The sequence below is a fragment of the Leuresthes tenuis genome, unplaced genomic scaffold (assembly GCF_036924035.1).
Source record: "Leuresthes tenuis unplaced genomic scaffold, fLeuTen1.0.hap1 SCAF_16, whole genome shotgun sequence".
Classification (NCBI taxonomy): Eukaryota; Metazoa; Chordata; class Actinopteri; order Atheriniformes; family Atherinopsidae; genus Leuresthes; species Leuresthes tenuis.
In genome coordinates this window covers 13498115-13521515 of record NW_027325370.1, presented here as the reverse complement: position 1 = coordinate 13521515, position 23401 = coordinate 13498115, and the positions used below count along the sequence as shown (strand labels likewise).

The 23401-nt window shown below is 38.9% G+C and overlaps 1 protein-coding gene across 1 annotated transcript in view; it reads right to left on the bottom strand.

Annotated features, from left to right (window-relative positions):
* Nucleotides 1–23401, bottom strand: part of nphp4 (nephronophthisis 4) — a 160759-nt gene that overhangs the window by 112736 nt on the left and 24622 nt on the right. The window contains exons 6-7 of the mRNA XM_072367193.1: nucleotides 15474–15623; nucleotides 10823–10959 (exon numbers count right to left, since the gene is read on the bottom strand). Coding sequence (XP_072223294.1) covers nucleotides 10823–10959; nucleotides 15474–15623 — 287 coding nt within the window. The remainder of the gene's footprint in view (nucleotides 1–10822; nucleotides 10960–15473; nucleotides 15624–23401) is intronic.

The following is a 23401-nucleotide window of genomic DNA, read 5'->3' as shown; positions in this document are numbered from 1 at the left end:
ATTTATGGAGATTGCAGAGAATCATTAATTTCTTTCTGAAGGGTGTTTCTTTTTGCCAAAAAAGATCAAGTGAAAGCGCAAGCTCTCCCTCGTGGCTCCAACAAGGGTACACATAGCTCAAGACAGCAAATGGGTCCTGACCGGGTAATCACTGGTTAGAGACTTTATTAAAGAGCCTCTGAACCAGTTACTGTTCTGTTACCTACAATCAACATTGCAGGAGGAGGGGTGAGGGGTTCTTTTTGCAATGCAACCTCTTCACTTTGTTCTCTTTTCTATTCAAATCAAACCTATTTCCAAAAAACTCTGTCTGAATGTTATGCTGCAGCCCATGGGCCAGAAATAAAACACATCAGAGGCTTAGATTTTTCTATACTTCTATTCTATACTATAGAGACACTGCCAGAGGCTTGTAAAATATCCTTTTTACACCAACATTGGGGTGTAGATGTTGTCTTTTTTTTTTTAAACGTAAGTGCACACACCAAGTCTGCAATAAAATCTTTTTGCGTTGCCAGCAGCATTGTGTTCATCCTACACTGGTACTCACAGAATCCAAATTATGTCCAGTAACTCTCACTTCCTCCCAGGGTATAATCTTATTAACTACTACAACAGCTTCATATGAGACATGTGATTATCATGTACAGGCAGATATACATAATTGACATTGTCGATAATAATGGGAGTTAAGCAATGTTCAAAGTCAAGTGGCTGTCTGATCAAACACTGAATGAGTGAAAAGTTTAAAAGGTTTAAAAAGGTGATTCCATTCAACACCACAACTTAAAATGTTCTTCCTTTGCCCATGCTCCAACTCTCCACCAAGTTTTCTGAAATTTGCTTTGATCATTTTTGTACAACCTTGCCAACAAGCCAGAACGACCACATGCTTTGACTCTATAAACTTTGCTATAAACATGTGACTGATTAAAGCACATTTCATATCCAGGGTTGCGCAGTGATTATGTTAAACCTTTCCAGGTTTATATGCCTTTTTAAAGGGTTTTTTTAAAGAAAGAAAATCCTGTCTAGATGGAGCAGTAACGTAGGTCCCAAAGGTGCAGGGAAAGGGAGTTTCATCGACTTTGCAACCATTTGACATATGGTTCAGTTCAAGTTCACTTACTGACACTTTGCTGCTGCATAGTTGTCCAAGTCGATGTCAGATGATAGAGATAATGAGGAAAATATAAAATTCTCCCGTGACTCATGCACTAATCACATCTTGCCTTGACAATATGATTAATGATGCTCCTCCTCACTTCAAATCATCCACATCATCTCATGTTATTCTGAAGCAAATACATTACACGAACAGCTGCTTATTTGTATGAGCACACAGGCGTACTGCACAGTAGAAAACTTTCAAGGACTTAAAGTCATGAGATTGTTTCCAAATATAAGGACATGAACAGCTATCACCAATTTCAATTCCAGTGAGTAACAATCAGGGAATTTATCGGCAAAAATGCAAGAATCATAATTATGTGTTTTCATTACCTTAGCAACACATCCTCCCTCCCTCCCTCCCTCCCTCCCTCCCTCCCTCCCTCCACGTTGTTTTTACACTTGCCCAAAAAAGACAAACCAAACACTGGCTGTTAAGAAAGCTTTTTGCGTTTTAGTGAATGTGTGTTATGAGTCAAGTTTTGAGTCTTTCCGTGTCTGATGCCAGTCCACACAGCCGAAAACATAAGAAGTTTCCTGGTCATGTACAAGAAATCATAATTATTCGCAAAGTTATTCAAAAATTAACCTGGTAATAAAAGTTGAAAGGTTTTTTCTATAGTGAATTTCTTTTCTGTAAGGCAACTTAAAAGCCTTGTCGGTATGTTTGCATGTCAGTAACTTGTGAACTCAAAGTGAAGATCGGGGTAAAAGGTAATAATAACTCTACAGATGGAAACTGTCATCTCAAGGAGAGTGTGTGAGAGAGAAAGAACAAGAGTGTGAGATAGAAAGCAGGTGAAATTATGTCCCACATGAGTTTTGCGTAAGCCAATTACCAAGTAAGTTATACAACTCTGGAAAAGTTATTCTAACCTTTGAAAACCACCAAACAAAAAGAAATGCTTCTTTGAGTTTTTGTGATGTTACATCTCCCACAAAGTCAGGGGGAAGATGCTAGCTGGCTGTTAAATTACATTCTTCTATGAGTTACCTAGTTTATAGCAAAGCACCTTCACACGCCTTTAAGACATTACATTACATCGATTTTTTTTATTTATCTGCACCTGTGTCATTAACGTTACTATGACAACAAGTGAGCGAGTGAGTGTGTGAGTGAATGAGTTGCTTCTCGTGTGGTGGATATTAGCTCCCCCATATTGAGGGTGAGTCATCCATGGCAAGAAACAGTAGCAGCATCATTAGCATGCTGCTCTCATCCTCCCACTCCTCTACTCCTTAACAAATTTTAACTGGCACACAGCTTCAACCGATAAATCACTGTTGCCCTGCTGCTGAAACACACTCATAATTCACAACCAAAAATATTAAGTCTAACACACTCATACTGCCGCCTTTCTGTTTCCCTTCTGGTGTCCGACTATTTGTTCCTAATCAACGCTTTCATCCACTGCATGTGGAACCACACCCCTATAAGCGACTTATGTTGTATGTTTGATTCCACATGGAAAGAAATTCCTAATGCTGGGGACCCATTTCTACTGAAGATATCAGTCTTTTAAAACAGCTCACAAGTAAACAACTGAATCTTTCAAAAATGATCTTTGATTTTCAAACATAGATGGGCACTTTGATTCTATTTTTTTCCCCTTACTTAACCATACTTACATAAAATAAATAATGCATTTGTTAAGGGTGATATCCAGCCAATGTTTATTCGGTTTTCTTGCATTCAATTAAAAGTAAAGCATGATTAAAGCCCTATTTATAGTGGTCAAAAACTCCACAAACAGCTGTTCTTTTAGCAGGAAAGAGTTTAATCAGCACTGAGTCCTGCAACAAACGTCTGTGCAGTAGTCCACGGGTATCTACTGACTACTGGACCGGTTCTGAATTGTCTTTAGAGCACTAAGGGAAACCACAGTAACTGGCAGTGATTTCATCCACTTATCAAAGTGGGTACATCCTTGTTTAAAAACTAACTAAATGGCTTAAACACACTACTTTGGGTGTAAAAACACCAAAACTGAAACAGACAACAATAATTTGCAAGTCATTTAGTTCTACGTTGTCAAATGCAGTCAGAGCAGGGGTGTCCCACACTGCCTTCAAAAGTCTGTTGGAAAACCATCTCCTCTAGCATCTAACATGCCTATCACACACTTAGTTACACTTCTTTGTATGGCTATACCTGCTAAATTTGTGCTCCTATAAGTAGAATTAAAATAATTTAGAACTTTATGTGGAGATCAGGGTTTTGTTGCTGCACTGACTGAAGCCTGAATGTTGTTTCTCCCACTTGGAACAAAAAGCCTCTGTTGAATGACCAAATGAAAATATATCTAAACCCTATATGTATGCTTTCCAGAATTTCCCTGGGGGTGAATAAAGTATCTGACTTTCCATCTATCTATCTATATTTAAAGGCATATGAAGCAGAGTATTAACAAAAAAAAAAGGGAATCTCCCACAGCCAAGCAGCAGCAACTGTGGCTGTAATACAGCACCTGCTTTGACAGTCCATCATACACACCTGATGGTATGATGGCACTGATAACAATTGCTTATTTTGGTATTTTAGTTTTCTTGCATGGATTCAATAAAGTTTCTTCAAGCTGAATTCTCACATCACTGATATTTTCATTTAGGATAAAGTGGCATCATTTGTCTTTTATTAAACACAACCATGTCACCAGCAGCAGCATATGAAAGTAACTTAATCTCTTAGATGTAGCAGATTGAAATTTTGCCTAAAATCACATTCAAAAGTAGTTTATTGTCTGGTTGGTAATCTATATTACGCATCTGCCCTGGATAAACAGTTTATTCTATCAAAAGAAAAAAAAATAAACAAAACAAGCTGTCACTCTATGGGTTGAAACGTTGATGAATCTATCTTTCCTCATTCAACTGCAGAGCATTGTCTGTCAAGTCTGACTCATAGGGTCCATAATCACTTGCAGTCTATTTCATCTAATGATTGGATCGTCAATCATTAAGAAGACCTGAATTTCATGAATATTTGATGTGAACCAAGTGCATTAAACTCCATTCTTTTGCACTGAATCGGTTACAGTGGCTACCAGCCTGCAGCCAAACTGGGTGTCCTCAGAGAACAATGTGCGAGACACCTCGTATTTCAGAAATACTCAAGCTCCTTTGTCTTTTTTATAGTACCACGTCCACAGGGGCAGTCCTACTTTGAGTGAATTTGATTCTGAAAACTTCCGGGAGCTTTGTTACCGAAATCTTTCTCTATTCATTAAATCAGCCCATGGCTTTTTGTTCTGCCTACGGCATGGCGTTAGTCCTCCCCAGGTCCTCTCCTCCCCTTCATCAACTTCTGCTCTTCCCAGTCTTTTGATCACAAGCCAAGATGTTACAAAAATTCTAACAAGAACTCAGACCCTTTCATCAAGAGCATTAGATTTTATTGAGGCTGTAGGTGAGCAGGTACTACGGGTCATTTGAGGCTATGGAGCCCTCTGACTTCACTCAAACTTGCGCGGGAGGGCAGACATGTTCAAGCCAACCCAAAGATGAATAGTCTCAGGGTCTTTCAACGGGAAGTCAGAAAGTATTTGGAGAGGTTGGAGAAGACAGTTCAAATAAGTCTAGTTCTCATTAAAGTGGAGTATAAAGTGGGGTAAGTAGCTATGGCAGTTCACATGGAAAGCACATCAACTGGGGCACTGACTATATAATATATGGGAAAGTGGACTGTAAAATGAAGCCACACAGGAATAGTTTGTTCAGCTAATAATAGCAATACTTATAGGGAGATTATGTGAAGACTGTACGTCAGAGTAGCAGCCAGCATAAAGGATTCGTCTCATGCTGCACTGTACAGTCATTTTCCTCCCCATTGCATCTTATTCTTTTTTTGTCACTCCATTTCTGCCTAAAAATCAGTATAAGTACACACACACACACACACACACACACATACAACAGTAAAACTGAGTTGGCGGGTGAGGTGTCAGCATCACTTCAGAGACATCTTGATGACAATCAAGCTGGAGTCACACTTTTAAAGGTCACACACAGATCACACACACCCTTTTTCTTTCTCCGTCTATCTCGCTCACACACAGGCATGTACGTAATCTTTAATTAAAAGCTGTAATCAAGCTGACTTCTGCATGTATTAACACCTCTCACAGACGTGAGAATGTCGTCACGTGTCTGTGGTTATAAAAGTCGAGAAGACTGATCTGATCTACGCACCTTCAGCTAGTTGTGAGGACCATCAGAGGACATCTCACGTGAAGAAAAAAAAAACTGCGAATGCTGAAAAGAGAAAATTATTCACGCTAACAAGTCACTTATCTCAGAGATGGAAAGTTGTAGTCTACTTTCCATCGTTTGCATTTAGAAATGAGGGGAATGTGCTATGTACGTCAGCACAGAGGGGCTTGACTGCTTACACATGGAGTAAAAATGAGGCTCATTAGCAGAGGATCTATCAAGAGCTTATACTTAGAAACTAGTTATATGTAGAAACCAACATTATAAACCTTTACACAGGAGTTAAGGCCTCTTTGACATTGTAATTCTAGATATCACAGTGGCAGCAAGTTACAGCAGCTCAGATCATATTGCCTTTTTTTTTCTACAAAACATTAATTTATTGAGAGATTTATCTGTGCTGGTTTAGAAGCTGTGTTAGCAGTTTGAGTGATTTTTTCCCCCGTACTTCTGACACTTTTTAACATCTGTTTTGATGAGCTACTATGATAATGGAAGAGTTGTTCATAAAAGGGAGCGGCTGACTGAGCTTGCCAGGAGCCACCTACTGCCCAGAAAAAGGGAGGGAGTTTAAACTATTCTCACTGGAAATGTGAGATGTAGCAAATAGATCCCAAGTGCTTGTCAACGGCAGATTGTCTAATCTTGGACATGTCTCTTTGAAGGAGAGGATATGTACTCGGGACATGAACGGTTAGCTCTGAGTTCACGTCTACCAAGAGAGTTCTCCTGTGTTATTTTGGTAGAGGGTGCATGCATTACCTGGCGCCACTGCTGTCTGTGAAGTCATCAGCTCAGTTGTTGCCACTTTACAAAACACCCAAATGCATTCATATCAGTCTCTATAGTATTCAAACATTGTCTCACTCTCTTCTAGATTTCCAACTTTCCAACAGTTTGCTATTGCAAACTGCACCAGAGGAAATAAAATGATGGCTTTATTCTATGCAAATGTAAGAGATGCATTCAGCTAAAGAAAAAGAATGTCTTCAGAGAGGGTGACGAGGAGTTATTGAGTGTAAAGAAATAGCTGAAAAAGAGTTAAGAGCAAGCAAGGAGGCATACGGTAAGTTGTCAAAAACAAAACTCAGATCCAATTGATATTAAAGACTAATATTTAATTTGATGCTCATTTGCAGTGGTGACCATTCTAAATGTGCCATCTTTTTCAAAGTTTACATAATCAAATAGTTAGTCTGAAGCCCCATTTTATCAAAAACATGTTATCCCTCTTAATTTGTCATGTTCAGAACAACACTCAGCATGTTCCTGTTAAAGCCTGCATTCAAGGTGAGGGACGGCCCTCTGTTATAACTGTATTTCTACCTCAGTCTAAAAGTTTAGGCAAAGTAGTGCCCTGACATATGAAAAAGCAACATCTATTTTGTCTTTATATGTCAGAGCTGCAGGTCTGAGAGTCTGACAGGCGGAACTGAGCAACTACAGACAGAAGCAGTGGTAAAAAGACAATTCCTCTGGTAAACTTTAAAGTTGGAGAACAGAGCTCATCAGTCATAGCAGAGATTGACCGGGAAGTTGGCTGAGAAGGACTGCAGTTGTAGCGCAGTAACTTACAACTATTTCTCTAATTATTTGCTTTAACAGTATGATTGCAGTGCTTCTTCTTTTTCCTCTCTTTACCTCCTAGCATTTATATGCAGCAAACTCACAAATGGATCTGTTCACAATTACCTTTTGTATTGCTCAGAGCAGAGAGGATTAAGTGCTTTGGGAGCTGCATGCAAATACGTCTTGCTTTAATTTAAGCCTGAATATTGGTACTAGCCGTAGTAGATGAAGAACTACAACATCTGCACAAGTGGATTGTCAATAAAAAAGCAGAACATCATGAGATTTACTTTACATCGCTTTAAATCAGAGTTTCAGATCATATGCATTACTAGAGACTTTAATCTGTTATATTGCGCATTATCTTGTTTGTTATTTTTTGAGAGCTCTGTCCAGTGCTCTGATCTAAGCAACTTTTGTGTGAAGCTGCAGATGAATACTCTACAAACATAAAGTCCAAAAACAATCACTGTGACTCTGTCCTTAATTTGAAAAGATTATTCTCTTAAAAAACAACGTAAAAAAAAAAAACGTGTAGAATAATGTTAGAGCACCAGATTAATTAGTATTTGCCAAATTTCTACTATTGGGGAGGAAAGGTGGTCGAGCCAGAGCTGATAGTATCTCTGCTATCACTTCGGGAACTGAAGTGAGGCTTGATTAGGGCTCCCTCAGTGCTAGGCACTGGCCTGACAAACATCCGTAGGCCAATGAGAGATACTCTGAGAGGTGGTGTCAAAGGTGGGGTTTACTTGTGGGTTGAGACAGGGAGACAGGGAGTGTTTAAGAACAAAGTCCAGCAGCTCACGAACTCGCTATTTCTTTCCGCTACAAGGCACTCTCCTGCACTGGCTGTCTCAGGATAACAAATCTGTGTTGTGGAGCACCCAAATGCAGACTTAGGTGCAGGTGAGAAGTATAATAACGTCTATTATCAAACTACCATGTAGTTTATTGTGCTGAAGTAGCAGGGAATCCACAAAGAAAAAATCCCAAATGCATCAATGAGCACGACAGGAGCAAAAACTGAAAGTTGGCTTTTTTTTTTTTTAAATGTTATTATTATTTTTTTATTAAACCAGGATGTAAGTCCCTTGATATCAAAAATATATATTTCTAAGAGTCTAGGTCAAGACAAGCAGCAGCTCAGACCAGCAGAAGTTACAACAATATAGGTACACACACATAAAGCCAGGAGATGGACCAAACTAAAACAAGGATCAGGTAGAGAAATAATGAGCAGAAATAACAGCCAAAGCAGTGCAGGTGTGGCAATCATAAACTCAACAGACCACACGATGGGCCAAGAATTACTAATCAAACAGGAAGAAAGGTTATATTAGGTGTAGAATGTAAATCCATGACAAAAGGTGAACTACTGTTGAATAAAAAGAACTTTGTTAAGCAAAAGAAAACTCAGAAACAGTCCACAAATCATGAAAGCCCGGGTGTTTGGAATTTATTTATTTTGCTTGTTACACAGCAACATTATTCAAATTAAAGTCTGTGTCTGAAGCTGCAATTAATTATAGCAGGTTTATTTTAATAATAATAATTTGCATAACGATATCCTAGATGGATATCGCTGTGGTTTAAGTGCAGCTTAATGTACGTCTATTTTCAGTTATACGGCTGGAGGGATCTGATATGTCTGTTATCATACCTGCATTGTAATCTATTCAGCACTGCATCTTCATTGTGGTGAGGTGGTAGGCTTATTATGACATATGTTCTTATTCATTTATTTAGAAATGTATGTACATAACAGCTTTAGCTTTCACTGGATGAAAATCTCATTAAATACGTGCGAAATCCCCATACATCATCTGAAATGAAGAGGGGCACGAGTCTTAAATGCCTCTAACCACGCTAACTGGATTGCTTTCCCACAGAGGACACTCTGTAGCAGCCCAAATACAACTGAAGTGGCTTGAAGACAGCCTGGCAACTCCTCTGGCGATAAGGGAGAAAAGTGATGTTCAACCTGTTAAAAGACATCCCTGCTGGTTGCCTCAGATCGCCTCAAACTGATTCTTCGTACACACCATCTGGACGTGAAATATACAGATGTTGACACTAACTTTACAGCTTATGTCAGTACTCCAAAGGGTCTTTACATTTTTGGCCACCGCATTCCTTAGTGTCGAACAGAGCTGTAACAGGAGCTTTATTCTTTTATTCATCAAAGTTGTTTTTGTTTCTGCTCACCAGCTGGTGTGTGTTAGTGTTTGAGTCCACACATTTTATCTCAGTTTAAAGGTAATGTGCACATTTGGATTCACTGTTTGTGAGGACTGCCAAAAGTTTTTTTCTTGTTCAACAGTCTACAAAGAGACAGGAAAAATGTTGAAGTGACTTGTTTTTGTGAGTTGAGGAGCACAGAGTACTGATAAGGGGTTAACTCAATTCAACAACAGATACAAGCATTCAAACTCAAGACACCACCACATTGCCAAAGGGTAAGAAGAAGTGCTACGCTGTCATGTTGACTGGAGTTGTTGACGAAAACACTAAACCCGAAGGTACTACTCTTAGGTTTTGGCAGATTTACACTATTTTGCACCAGCTGTAATTTTTTGCTCTTAATGTTCCCTCCAAGTGCTGTCAACACCGGTTAGGTCTCTTTGTGCTTTGCTCTTTCTCATCTCTGATACATAAGTTTGCTTATTTCTATACATGTTGGCTCAAAAACAGCCAGTTTTTTTTCTGTTCAAAACATTTTCCCGTGTCATTAGATCACAATTCCTGTTATTTCTGTCAAAGTAACATTGGTGCATTGGTCTTTTACTGTCTTAAATGTTATCCACAAAATATTATAAATGCAGTTTCAAAAGAGCAAAACCATGATTTGTGTGTGTGTGTAAATTTGTAAAAACACAAAATTTTATAAACGCATGCTTGACACACTGATCATAAAAACTACTTAAGTGTAAAACCACCTGCAATATCATAAAAACACACCAGACTGATATGTTATTGTGGGCATGCTTAGCATAAATGTACCAAGTTGGGCTCAAGTGCCGACAATATGCTTTACTTAATTAACTGCAAACACTTCCAAGGTGCTTTGTGTTTTAATTTGAGGATGCAGTCTGGCAGTGGCAAACAGCAGTGAGAAGGAGACATCGATGGGCGGGGTTGTCATATCAATTCTCATCTCTAGCAAAGACTCATCTCGTTTAGGCTTAAATGAACAGATAGTGTGCAGCCACTGTACATACATTTGCAAGTCCAAAGTTGCACCTGCCAAATAAGGTTAACCATCTGGGTTTCCACAGGCAAGAAAAAGGGAAGAGAATAGATAAAACTCCATTTAATCTGGAGATGATGTGCCTTAGATTGCAGTGGCAGCTGTTAAAGGGGCTTGCGTTTGCACATCGAGGGTATAGAAAACGAGATCATCAAGATGGAAAAAAAATAATCTAGGCAAAGGTGTGTCAAACAGTGAGGTAAAACAGTTACCTCAGAGGGATGAATTGTTATCGGGATTGCTTGTCCGCAATGTGCATATGCCTAAACAGAGGAAGGTTACTAGTATACTTATGTATAAGGTCATTTGTTTTACCCTTAAACACTCCATGCATGTGAAGGCTGTAAGATGAGGAAAAGGCAAGCTTGCTTTATGAGTACATACACATTTCACAATATTTCCCCTCATCCTGCATCTGGAGTTTATTTTTCTCAAAGATGCATCTATTTTCAGTCCCACGAGCAGGTCAGCTGTTTGAAATGATGGGCCCTGTAGGACCATATGGATCAAAAGATGATTAGACATGTTTTCACACCTCCCATGAAAAACAGTCATCTCGCTGCACCAGACGAGCCACATGCATAAACTACCAAGCTCGTGTGTGTTGTGCAAGCTCCGCCTTACTGTGTTATGGCAGTCAGCATTGATGAGCTGCAGCAGGAGGCTCTCAAACTTCTCCAGGGAAGGCTGGAGGGAGATGGTCAGTCTATTCAGGCTGTAGGGCATCATCTTGAGCAGCTGAGGTTTCAGCAGAGCATCTCCTGGAAACAGTGTGAAACTAGCATCAACGCACATGCAACCCCAATATTTACAAGACTTTTTCAATCACATTTAGAGTCCCCACTGAGTGGAAAATGGTTTCCTCTGGTTTGTCAAATGTGTTTCCTGCTCACAAAATGCCTGTTCCAGCAGGATCATTGTGGCGGAGAAAACATATTCTAAAATAATTCAGGTATGAAACAACAACGACAGACACGCATTTTACTGTGATATCACTCTGTAACTATTAAATTGGACGTGATTCACCCCAAAGTCTAGTCTTCTTTGGAGCCAAAATGCAAAACTGCTCCCTAGTTATGATAATTTTTGAAGACCAAAGCTACAAAATCCACCTTAAAACTCAAGGGAAAAACATGATTTTTTTTTCTATAATTATTATTATTGAATATATGTATGAACAAAATGGAAAAAAAGGGATTTCTTTAGTCCTGTAGAATTTTGTAGGTTAATATTACACAAATAAAAAAAGAATTGTGAACTGTAGCTTAAGATGATGTCATCACATTTGAGACAAGCTCAAAAAGGCAGCCTTTGACAAGCTGTGTTCCATCCAACTATCAATTGAATACAAAGTGATGAAACTGAAATGTAGCTAAAGAGGAAGCGCACACCAGGCTTGTTTTCAGAAACTAGTTTGAAACAAATGAGCTAAACTGCAGAGCATGTCAGAGGGTGGCGATCTGGGCTAGATTACACCTGGTAAACAGAGCGGTAGTCGCTAATCTGTTGTGTCTCGTCAAATGTGTTGAAGGTTTTCATGTGAAAGTGTATATCATTTAATTTCAGACCATGACTTCCTCCCTTCGTGTGATTGTCTTTCTCGCCCAGATTGCTTCCACCTGTGTTCCTCCTCATGTATAAATAGTCCTGTCTCCCTTGTCTCGTGGCCAGTTCATCTTGCATGTCCAACAAGTGAGTTAAGCCATCATGTATCACTAGAGTAAGATCATTTCTGTTGTGATTATCCTCCCTGTGAGCGTCTTTAGTTTTTTTTTTTAAAAGCTTTTTTACATACCTTCCTTGAGTTGTGCATTTTGAGTCCTCCTCCATCAAAGGTCGTTACGTAATCAGAGAACAGCACTTAAAGGATTCAAATAAAGCTCGTAGCGGTGGTGAAAGATGTTGGGGAAATTTTTTCCAACCGGGTGTATTCTTATTATTCTTTCATGTCATTTAGAGTCTATGCAAATACTGGACAAATAATATGATCAAGTAAAAAAGTTTGCATTGCACTTAAAGTGCTTTAAATCTTTTTCAAAGCTGGCAAAACCAACAACAAAGCCTGAGTAAATGTTCATAACAGAAACCTGATGCCAGAGAACTCTGCGAACAGAGCTGTGAGCGCTCATGTCATGTAGTTTCTTACTATACCAATTTAAAAATGATACAAGCTGAATTCTCCATTCACACTACACACAATTTTCTGCCAAATTTCATACTTTGGAATGGAGACATCCACAAACTGGATAAGGAAACACGCCAGTTCCAGCAGCAAATATTTCCACCATCGCTCTTTGCTTTTGAATATAGATGATATACCAACTCCATCAAAGTGACTGCACAACTGAACCGGGGTAAGCCACCTCATGCCAGTCACCGAAATATTTGTGCAAGAGAGAGAATAGCGCCTTTGTCAATCAATCCAACAAACACCATTTCCATTTGTAAACTTGAAGTAAATTGAACTGGAATTAAGTGAAGAACGGATTTCAGCCATAGGAGGATGAGGTGAGAAAGTCTGTGAAGTCCACAATGAGACCTTTCAGACAAAACACACAGAAAATGGCCAGTGTGATTGGAATCTGCTCAAGAGTAATGCAGCCATCAAGTGTTTTCTTGCAGCCCCTGTCTCTGGAGCACAGAGGCGAGCTGTTCTGAATGCGGTGCGAATATCAAGCTTGTGGCTGTGGTCTTAAAAGGCAGCTTAGGTCTCTGCTGCTCACAGCCCCAGAACATGAAGAGGATTAGCTTGCTACCATACCTCCCACTGACTCCCAATGATTATAGCTCTGCACTGTCAGACTTCATTACGTCCCCCCTTAGAAACTTGCTTCCTAAGTACTGCAGACATTTTAACTTCTGGTGGAACTAAGTTTCCCCCCAAAAAGGGCTACTGTGCTGAGTATCCTGTGTGTTATGGTGACAGACGGAGGAAGATGAGCGAGCAGCTGCTGAAGTATGTAATATGAGATTACACCTGATGTGCCGAATGTGATGGGTTCAGCCATGTTCTATTAATCTAGTTTAAATTCAGATGACCTCTGTGTCCGGTTCAATTTTTGTTTGAACCGCTTCTGACAATAAAAAGCAGGCTGCAGTAAATGAAATGAGGCATGGTGTAATGCAGTCATAATGCACATAACTGCCAAAGCCAACACAGACAGACATGTTGAAGGAATGAAGGAAAGGACAACAAAGGTAAGGTGATTATAACCGTTTCAATAAAATAAAGTGCAGTCATGTGGTAGCACAAAACATAGTGTCTTTAAATATGAAGCGTATGTCTTCAAAATTCATCCTGCGACTCGAGCCAAAAAAGCCAAAGAAAATGTGGAAAACTGTTGAGGAGACTTGGGTAATGAGGTCAAACAGAGCAGTGATGTTAATAATAAATGGTTAATTAGTGAATATCCTTTAATAATTCAATCAATTAAAAATACATTAACTGGTGAGGTAGAAAACAAGGATTATGCAACTGTCCGAGAATACATTTTCGGTTTGCTGCAGTACCTCTTACTGTTTGACGCATTGAGACCTAAAAGGTTTTTTTTTTAACTCCTTAAAAGATAGGAGACCTGCTTGTAGGCTGTCAACTGTTTTCTAAACAATTTTGCTTCATACACAGCTGCCGTGTAGATGTGAGTGCACATGTGAAAGCTAAGATTCATGCAATGTGACAGAGACCAACACATTTACAAAACAGTGTCAGCTGTGGTACAATCAACACCAGGAGCAAAATACTGTAAAAAGCATCCCCTTAATCCAATGTCTTTTTGGCAGACAACCAGTTTATAAATCTTTTCTATCAAAAGAATTATTTCTTTAATTCATTCTCACAGATTGCTGTTGCATCCTCATACAGCCACAAGCTGTGTTTACTCTTTCATGTATTCTCTCTTTTAAGTCTTGTATGCTTCCATACATTCTTGATACGGTGATTTCAGAATAAAGCCAGCGTTGTTAACTTTTAATTGAAAATCTTGTCCACAGGCTTTGATATATATATTTTTTTCTTTTGCATACCTTTAGAAACACTTGTTTTTTTTGTACTATTGTTCTCAGATTTGAACAGGGTAAGATGTCAGTCTGTGATCTGATTGTGTTTTCTAACTAAGAGACCACAACTACATCCAGTTTTTTTTTTGTTATCAGGCAAAACATTTTGCATCTCACTCACAGCAACAATTAGAGTGAGTCTAAATTCTGAGGAAAAATATACGTGTTACCTTTGCGAGGGAAGATATATACGTGTGTAAATAAGCTAGCTTGCAAATGCTCATGTTAAAGCTTAAGTAAAATTCACACTTTACAGGACTGCAGCTGCGTCCACCAACTCTGTTAATGAGCAGCAGGACTCAGGTCACAGGTTTTCAACCACATTAGAACTAAAGCGATGAAGCCTATCAGCAAAGACAGATTTCCTACTCTGATAAAGTCAGCCTTGCAGTATTTGTGGACATCTGTGCTGTTTCCAGCAGCAGTGACCGAGCGCCACCAGAAGACAAGCATGTCCATGCCATCACAGTGTTCCACATGTTTTACGCACCATGTTATATTGTTTACACCATAATCCATTTTGAGTTGTTTTGTTCTAATCTAGCCTTTCTGTCATATGCTTTGCATCCTGTGGTGAGCCACCTGTATTTGCTCTTTTCTATATGTTAGACTTGGATAATGGTATGACTACCTCCTGGAGCGTGTTCTTCATCTAGCTGTCTGTTGTGAAGGTGTTTTTCTTTACAAAGATAAGGATGCTGTCATCATTTACCAAAGACATCATCTGTGGATTTCCAGTCCTTTTTTGAGCTATGGATCTTCCCAGTGTGTTGTTTTCCTTAGAGATACCAAACTAACCTCTCCTAATGTCCCCACGGTGTCCCTGATGGGCTTTTTTGTTTCTACAACAAAGAATACATTACTTCTATCAAATTCAAGGATGGTCTTACCCTATAATGTGAGTTCACAGCTCATGGTGGTTACAAATGCATTTTTTACATTTGGATTCAAAACCTTACCATTGATGAGGAAATAACAAAGCAATGGACCACACATGTCCATGAAAAAGCTTTTTAGTCAACCGTTTTATTCTGTCGTTTTGTGTTATGAATGTACTCCACACTCATTTTCAACCACAAGCTGCTCTCCATTTCAAAGGTTTTACATATCCACACCTACACAAGAGCAGGATTAGCGCAGCGCCATTACAGTCTGCTGCTCTTTTAAACCCAATGTTATATTTAAAAAAAGAAATTCAAAAAATAAACAAATAAATCACCTGTTGGAGAAGCTGCGAGCCCAGGAATGTTGTCAGCACCAGATACAAGAACATTCTCAGGAAGAAGATGAATTACAGAAAGCAATGAAGGATGTTTTTTCACCACGCAGTCCAAATGGGCTCCATCAATAACCTTCAAGAGACCGCTGTCTGTAAAAAGGGACATAACACATTCATGGTGAATATTCACATCCATTTCGTGATAAAGAGGCAAACTCTTCCTCTGAATACAAATGAGCTCAATATGATATTTCCCCCCTGCCATCAACCATCATATCCATCTCCAGAAGCAAGAAGTCGCCTAGCAACATGACACCTAACATTCAAACACATATTTTTCTATATTCCATTTCTACTATCTATTTGCAATGTTCCTCTACACTACAAGCATCATTTTCCAGGGCTCAAACTGAAGTGACAGCCATTCAGTTTGGAAAACGTGCTTTTCCAGATGAGCGCCGCAGCGTAGACGAGGCATGAGCGATGAGGTACGCATTGCCATCTTTCAAGGAGGTCATCCAGTGACAAGTGACAGCCCACAACTCCTGCCATCAACACAAAGCGCAGATCATTTGGAAGGTGAGTAAAGGTGGGTTTGATGCGCTGAACATGTTGGCTTCCTAGCATAACAATTTTTCACTCTGGCAGGGTTAATGATTGCACCTTTAATGGCATCAGTGACAATACAGCAAGCCCCATTCGTTCTCATGGGCTGTTCAACAAGATGGTAGAGAGCAATCTGAAGGCGAGTCATTATCCGCAGTAAAATGATGGTGATATCTGAGAGCATTTAGGTGATGGGCTATTTTGTTTCCTAATCATCATTGTAATCAAAGTGGTACGATGATTACTGTTAGTTGTGTTTTCCTGTCTGTACTGCAGAAAAAAAAAAAGCATAGCAGAGCAACAGCACTCAAGAAACCAAGGAGGTATTCCAACAGGAACTGCAGATTAACAAACTACCATCACACATGTACAAGTCATGGTTTGCTATATCATTTTTCTCTATCTTATGAAATCACTTGCTCTCTTTGACTGCACCCCCTATCAACCTAATAAACACCAACAGTTCATCACTGCTGGCTGAAAGCACTTTTTTTTTTTTTTGACAAAAGATTTTTTTTTACATTAGTGCCATTTGTTCAACAGTCGGTAGGCAGGAAAGAAAGGAGAGGGAGTGGGGGACGACATGTGGCAAAGGGCTGCCCTGTACACAGGACGCCTCCTCAACCAGTTGAGCTATAAAACGCTGCAGTCTGAAAGCACTCTTAGACGAACAGATTGTTAGCAGGAAATGTGTGTTTAAAAAGAGTGATAGAGAGACAAAAACTGTTTATACAGTGTTTCATGCACATAATCTGTCATGTTTTTACAGCAACCTGCTGGAGAATGACAAGAAGGTCTTTAAGCTGTAACATTCAATAAAATCATGTACGTCATCATACAAATACTGACTCACAAGGCCTTCCATTCATCTTCTACCCTCTAACAATTCAGATGAAATAGCGAGTCATCTGGCGAGTCTTTAAGCTCAGAGGGCACCGCTAGATGCTCTGAAAAGTGCTGTGAAGTTCAGCAAACACTTTTATATCAAAGGATCGCTTATGTTATCAAGGTTTTTCACTCTATAAACTGCTTAATAAAATAAAATGTTTTAAAAAATTACTGCAAGGGCATAATTTCCCTTTGGGGTAAATAAAGTATGCTTTCATACTGATCTAATTTAATCCTATATCCATAACCATGGTTCTGTTGGTGTGGGATAAACCCACTGTGTGGCATCCACATCAGGAACCAATGTCTCTGAAAGGGGCTGACGCAGCATTAGAGTCCCAGGTTTACGTTTGTGTCATTTGTTATCATCCATAACATGAGTCTATGCCCTGAGATTAGTCCTGAAACTGATCCTATCCTGTCTGCGCCCATGCAAAGGCCGAGAGGCGCTCCTGCTCTGCTCGTTTCCATTCTGTTCCAACACACTGATCATACAAGTGATTTACAGAACCTGAGCATTTTCACACAAAAGTGATTCTTATACACGCTTAAATGATCCAGCAACTCCTGTAAAATCATACATTTCCTCACAGAGGGTTCATGCGTCTCAAATTTTCAGCCAAAAGTTTGTGATCACACAGACTGTGTCTACAAATATGAATGTAATTACACAGGTTGCTACAAAAATAATAAGTCAATGTCCTGCTGTACAGCACGCTACAAAATAAGTAACCAGGGAGGCACTGAAAAGCGCTGACACGGCAATGCAATTCTGCAAGAAACTACCAAGAAAAAAAACAGTGTCTGGGGAAAAAGTGCTGAATTTAAACCCCATAGAAGTTGCTGTTCCTACAGTATACTGTATATATGAGCTTATACATTCTAAAAGGTATTTTTTAGATTTTTTACAGTTCTGATTTCCTCTAAAACGTTGTAAAGCTAAGTTTGTTGCTTTTAAGAAGAAAACTGATTTCGATATGGTTGAGAAATATCTAAGATATAATATGCATTATTTAAAAAAAGGAATATCTAAATATATTATGACTCACCTTCAACACTTTACAGGAAAAAAAAGTCCAGGATGGCAGAAGGTCTACATCTACTCAACATTTTTTATTTATTTCCAGGCCATAACCACTACCTTTATCTTTAATGTCACTGCGTGTGTGTGTGCGTTTTTTTTTTTTTTGGGGGGGGGGGGGGGTGTCACTGTGTTCTCCTAACCCTCCGTGACACATACTGGTCAAAAACCTTTAGCTTTCTCAAACAGCTTACAAGAAAAATTTACTTACTTCTAAAGCCAAAAAGAAGGAAAGAAAAATGGTTTGGGAAAAATTCTCATTACCTCATTGTCTCTCCTATTGGAAAGGGGCTCTTTCCCACGAAACACAGTAAAAGCTCAGGTGGATATAGAAAGAAATCAAAATCAAACATTTCTTGACACAGATGGTGCCCAGGTGTCGGCTTCTTTTTCATCATTTATTTCTTGTTATTCATTATTCATCAAGCTTGAATTTCAGTCAGATGCTGTGCAAATTACTCCAAAATCTCCTTTCAGCGGTGGTGTGGTACCTCAGAGTTAGTCGAGCAGTGACTTGGCAAGAGATGTGAAACCAAGGAAGTTGGGAAAGGGGGAGGGGGAAAAGGTGGCTCAGCATCAGAAAAACTGAAGCAGTAGTTTTGGGAGCAGGTTGCGTGGGAAAGAAGAGGCTAAAACAGATGAGAGCATAAAATGACAGAGTTTTAGAGCCTTCAAAAGCAAAACTTCCAGACTTTGATATCACTGGATTTTCCTATTATAAGAAATCAAAGCTATTTATAGAATATTCACTGCCAAATTCAGTTAACAGTTCAAACAGTCCATTTTTACAGTGCAGAGTGACTTAGATGCTGCCTGGGATGATATCTGTGATACAACTGAAAATGAAAGTAACATGTTTTTATCTTTGTTTCACTGACATAAATATAATAGTAACATCAGACTATAGCTTTGATTATTTGTGATCAAATTTACAAAGATTACCGTAACTTAAATTGCCTGATGTGGGCCTGAACCTGTGTCAATAAATGGAGGCATATCGTCTAGTATTCATCCTCACTGAAGATTGTGAGGCTGTGTATGTTTTCAAATATTAAAATCATTTATCATAAAGCTATAAAAACATCTATCTGAAATAAATTAATAAAGAAATAGAGGCATTTATTAGTTATGCCATTATCTTAGTCACAAATTCTTCCCGTAGGCGGTGGTTGCCTTTGTCCAACATCATGATCAAAACAGGACAAATGACACAGAAAAAGCTTTGTGTCCAACTCTCAACCCATCTTCTATACCTGCTTTAATTTGTTCAGTTCACACAGGGACTGGAGCCTGTCACAGCTTTCATAGCTGGGCTGCAACCAGGAGCAGTCCATCCAGCAGTGTGTGTGGGACAAAACCCCACACACACCATCATTTTATCAAGTGATTGATGTGTCACAATCTAATGCAGTGGGTATGCTTTAGTGTCCTCTTAATAAGAGTGTAACAACATAAGCGTAATATTAACATGGGATTAATAAGGGATTTAGTGTCAGTTTACATGAAATAGATGTCAGATGTTTGGTCTTGTGAAAGCCATCTAGCCATTTTGTCTTTTTGATTAAATTGAGTGTTACGGATTTGCCAAAAAAAAAAGCAATTTGACTGATGCTGTCATTATTTTTAGGATTTTTTTCAATAGATTTCACAAAAATCTCTTTTAGTCAATACAACTGTCGAGTAGAAATACAACATTGCGACAGCTATAACTTAAAAAAAAATTTTAAAAATTCGATCATGTGAAAGTGTTCATTCGTAGCCAGGCAATGAGCTTATCCCAGCCCTAATTAAAAAGCTTTAACTCAGTACTTTTTGATGCCTAAACCTAAACAATTGCACCACCACCGCAGCATCTCAGAAAGCAAATCAAAAGCCAAAGGGCCCCCAGTAGCTCGCAGGGCACCACCAAGGTCAGCCCACCCTATGTTGCCTCTGGCCTTATCTTTCTCTTTAAAAGATGCTTTAAACCAAAGTGGAGGCACTGAAAAACCTCTTCATTTTGGCCACAAAGAGACTTTAGGTTGATCAGTGACTAAATTTCTCTTCACACTGCCTACCTTTCTTCTTCTACGCACAGACACACACAATTAATGCATCATGCTATTGCTTCAAATTAAGAAATGCTAATGTGAACACAATGTACCATCTGTTTGTTATATTAAGAGGTCCCAAGTGCAGCACCCTCTTCCTTCTCATTTTCTCTTCTGTCTGCTCCTTCCCCTTTTCTCCCAGTTGGTTGAGAGAAGAGGCTTAGATCAAACCAATGAGCTTACTCCCACCTTTCTTGTTAGTTTCCTCCTCCTGTTTTTGCGTCCAATCCCTTATGACAAAAGCCTCATGGAAACTCTCTTCCACTATTTTGTCCTCCTTGACCTCTTTCCTGCCTCTTGACCCTGACTCCAGCTCTGGAAAAAATAGAAGAGGTCTCCCCCCAATCTATTGATCAAATTATGCAACTTGATAGTGTTTATCTAAGAAACATTAGAATTTGAGAATAATGTTAACATAGACATCCCATCACTTTGTGTCCCCATTTTTTCCCCGACGTGGCAAATTTTGTCTATTGTCTTGCTTCCTTCTTGTCTTCTTTATGTGCCCATTCATTAAGCTAATGTCATAGAGGGAAGAGTGTGTCTGTGTGTGTGTGACTCAATCAGTGGAAGAAAGCCTGACTAGGCCATAGAACACAGAAATACACAGCATTTGGCTGTCACCTACAGTTTATTCTGCTCTACTCCTATTCTGGCATCCAATTACATCTCCATACACACCCGACACATACTTATCTATCTATATACGATTAAACACATACATATATGTCATCAGGGGTATGGTTTAACATCATTACATATTTCTAAAAAGACATTTGTCAAAACTGGTGCCATCATTGCATTGCTGCTATGACAGTACTGTGGAAGATCTTAATATATTTATACATTAGCATTCACTTTTTGTGAAAACGTACACTAAAATAGAAAGTAAATATAGTAAATGTATCTGCCTCCCCACACAGATATTAATAGGCTTTTATGTTGCGGTTATTCAAATAACTGGGATTATTCTGTGTTTTTAATAATGTCAGCGGGCGCGTTGCACTGTAAACATGCAACTTTTATTGTATGGTCTGAGACACCTAAATAAATTATTCAGATTTACCCCTCTTACCTGAAGCTTCGTGACTGATGACAAAGCAACAGAGTTCAGTTCAGGAAAACAAACTCCATCACTTCATGTACACGTTGTAGTGAAGAGGTTACATCGCTGGGATAAGTTTGAATTTGCCAAAACTCATTTCAAGAAAACATAATCACGGTAACGGTTTTTCCAAATGTCTTTGTATATCACATAAAAATCATATTTGAAAAAAATACACAACGTGATTGTTTTCCCCTCCCTTTATACACCTTTTGACACAACTGAGAAGCAAAATTTCCCTTTCCTGTTGGTTTTCATTTACAGAGTAGTTCCAGTCAAATCCACCGGTCTTGCACCACTGAACCACCTAAAAAGTCAAAGGGATACGATCCTTTTTAAACTGACACAAAAGCATTATTGTTTTTGAAGGATGGTGTCGAGGCATCTACAGCACCTCACTCATGCTACACGACCTATGCTTTATCAGCCCTGCTGGCAGCACAGCTCTCAGAAAGGTGATAATGGAACATAAAATAGTTTTTTTTTTTCATTTTTCCAACATGTTTTCAATGCAAAAATCAAAACTACCTTGAGAGGAGGCTAACCTTTTACTTTTATCCCTTCTGACCCGCTTTCCTTTCTTTCTACTTTTTCTGCATGCTTTAATGTGGCATAATTATTTAAGGAGCTCGACAAAGACGAGGAGTGGACAGAATGCCGATGTATCCGAGTACTCCTGCACACAGAGTACAAGGGCTGGCCTTGGAACAGAAAACAAGCTCAACGTTGTAATTAATAATACAGATATTTGCTTTATCTACAGAAAAAGGAGGGGTCACATGTCAATTTTAAAAACATAAAGCACCTAGATGTTTTTTAATGCCTGAAAGAAACGAGATGACAAATGTAAGCTTATGAAATACAGGTCAACAAAGAGCCAACCTTGAAAAACTGATAATTCCAGTTTCAAAGGTTTCACATCCATATCTAAAAAAGGATTTTGATGTGCACCTCATCTGCAACTGGGAAAACAGAAGAAGGTTACCACCCACTCATCAGGATCTTGTCTCATTAAACCTGACACTGTTTAAAGTAATTTTCCCTCTGCTTCGCATGGCTACATTCAAATACAGCCCTATAAACACAAGAGTCACCAAGACTAGTGTTGAGACTGATGATAGCTGACAGTAAACATTAATGTGTGGAACTATCTCAGCACCAAGTCTTTGAGGTACTATGGCAAGACCACTGACCTTCTTGAGCATCTGAGACTTACTCATACTAATGAATATGATAAGGACAGTCGGTCAGAAAGGTGTTGTGACAGTGGCAGAATAGACTTTTATTCTATCGGTTAGTTGATTTAGTGATGGCAGGGGTCACGCCCTGCATATAGGTATGAGAAACAAACATGCTCATAATAATACTACATCTAGTGATTTCAATAAAAAGCAGAAAAACAACAGTAATATGGGAAGAGAACAATTAAAAATGTTCTTGTAGCTGTGACTCACCCTGCGGATGGTTGCCGGGTAGCAAATGAATGCAACAGTTCATAAATAAACACAAATTATAATCTAGCGTTATGTCTTGAAAAATCTTGTCGGCGTGTCAGAAATTATTAATAGTTATGAATTATAAATGAAGTCACCTCTATTTTGCCACATTTGTAAATCCACTCATCTAGACCTGCTGAAAGCTGCAGGCATTTAACAAACTCACAGGAAAGGTTCCTACATCACAAACCCAACCTAAATTCCTGTTAATGTTCTGTAATAGCCCTGGATTACTTTAATTATTGGTGAGTCTAATTGCAAACCTGTCACAGACAGGTCTGCGTGTGCAAGTGCTGAAAAGTAGAAAAAGCCCAATGTTTAGACCTAAGGAATCGCTTTTTTCTAATTAGTTCTTTTGTTGTTGTGTGTTTGTTTAATTTGTTGAGTCTTCATTCTATTAATGGTAAATGAACCTCACTTATATACCCATTTTTATCCATATCTCGGTTGGGAAAAAAAAAAGCACTCACCTCAATTACCCATTCAAACAAACATTCACAGTGCTTATTTCTCCACAGTCACATACCACTAATAAAATTGGGCTAAGGATTTAACAGTGGAGCTTTCAATTGTAAGATGACCACAATTTGTCAAAACAGAGGGAATCTTCCTAAACTGTGAGATCGTATTAAAGATCTGATGCATCTGGCTTCTCCTGGAAA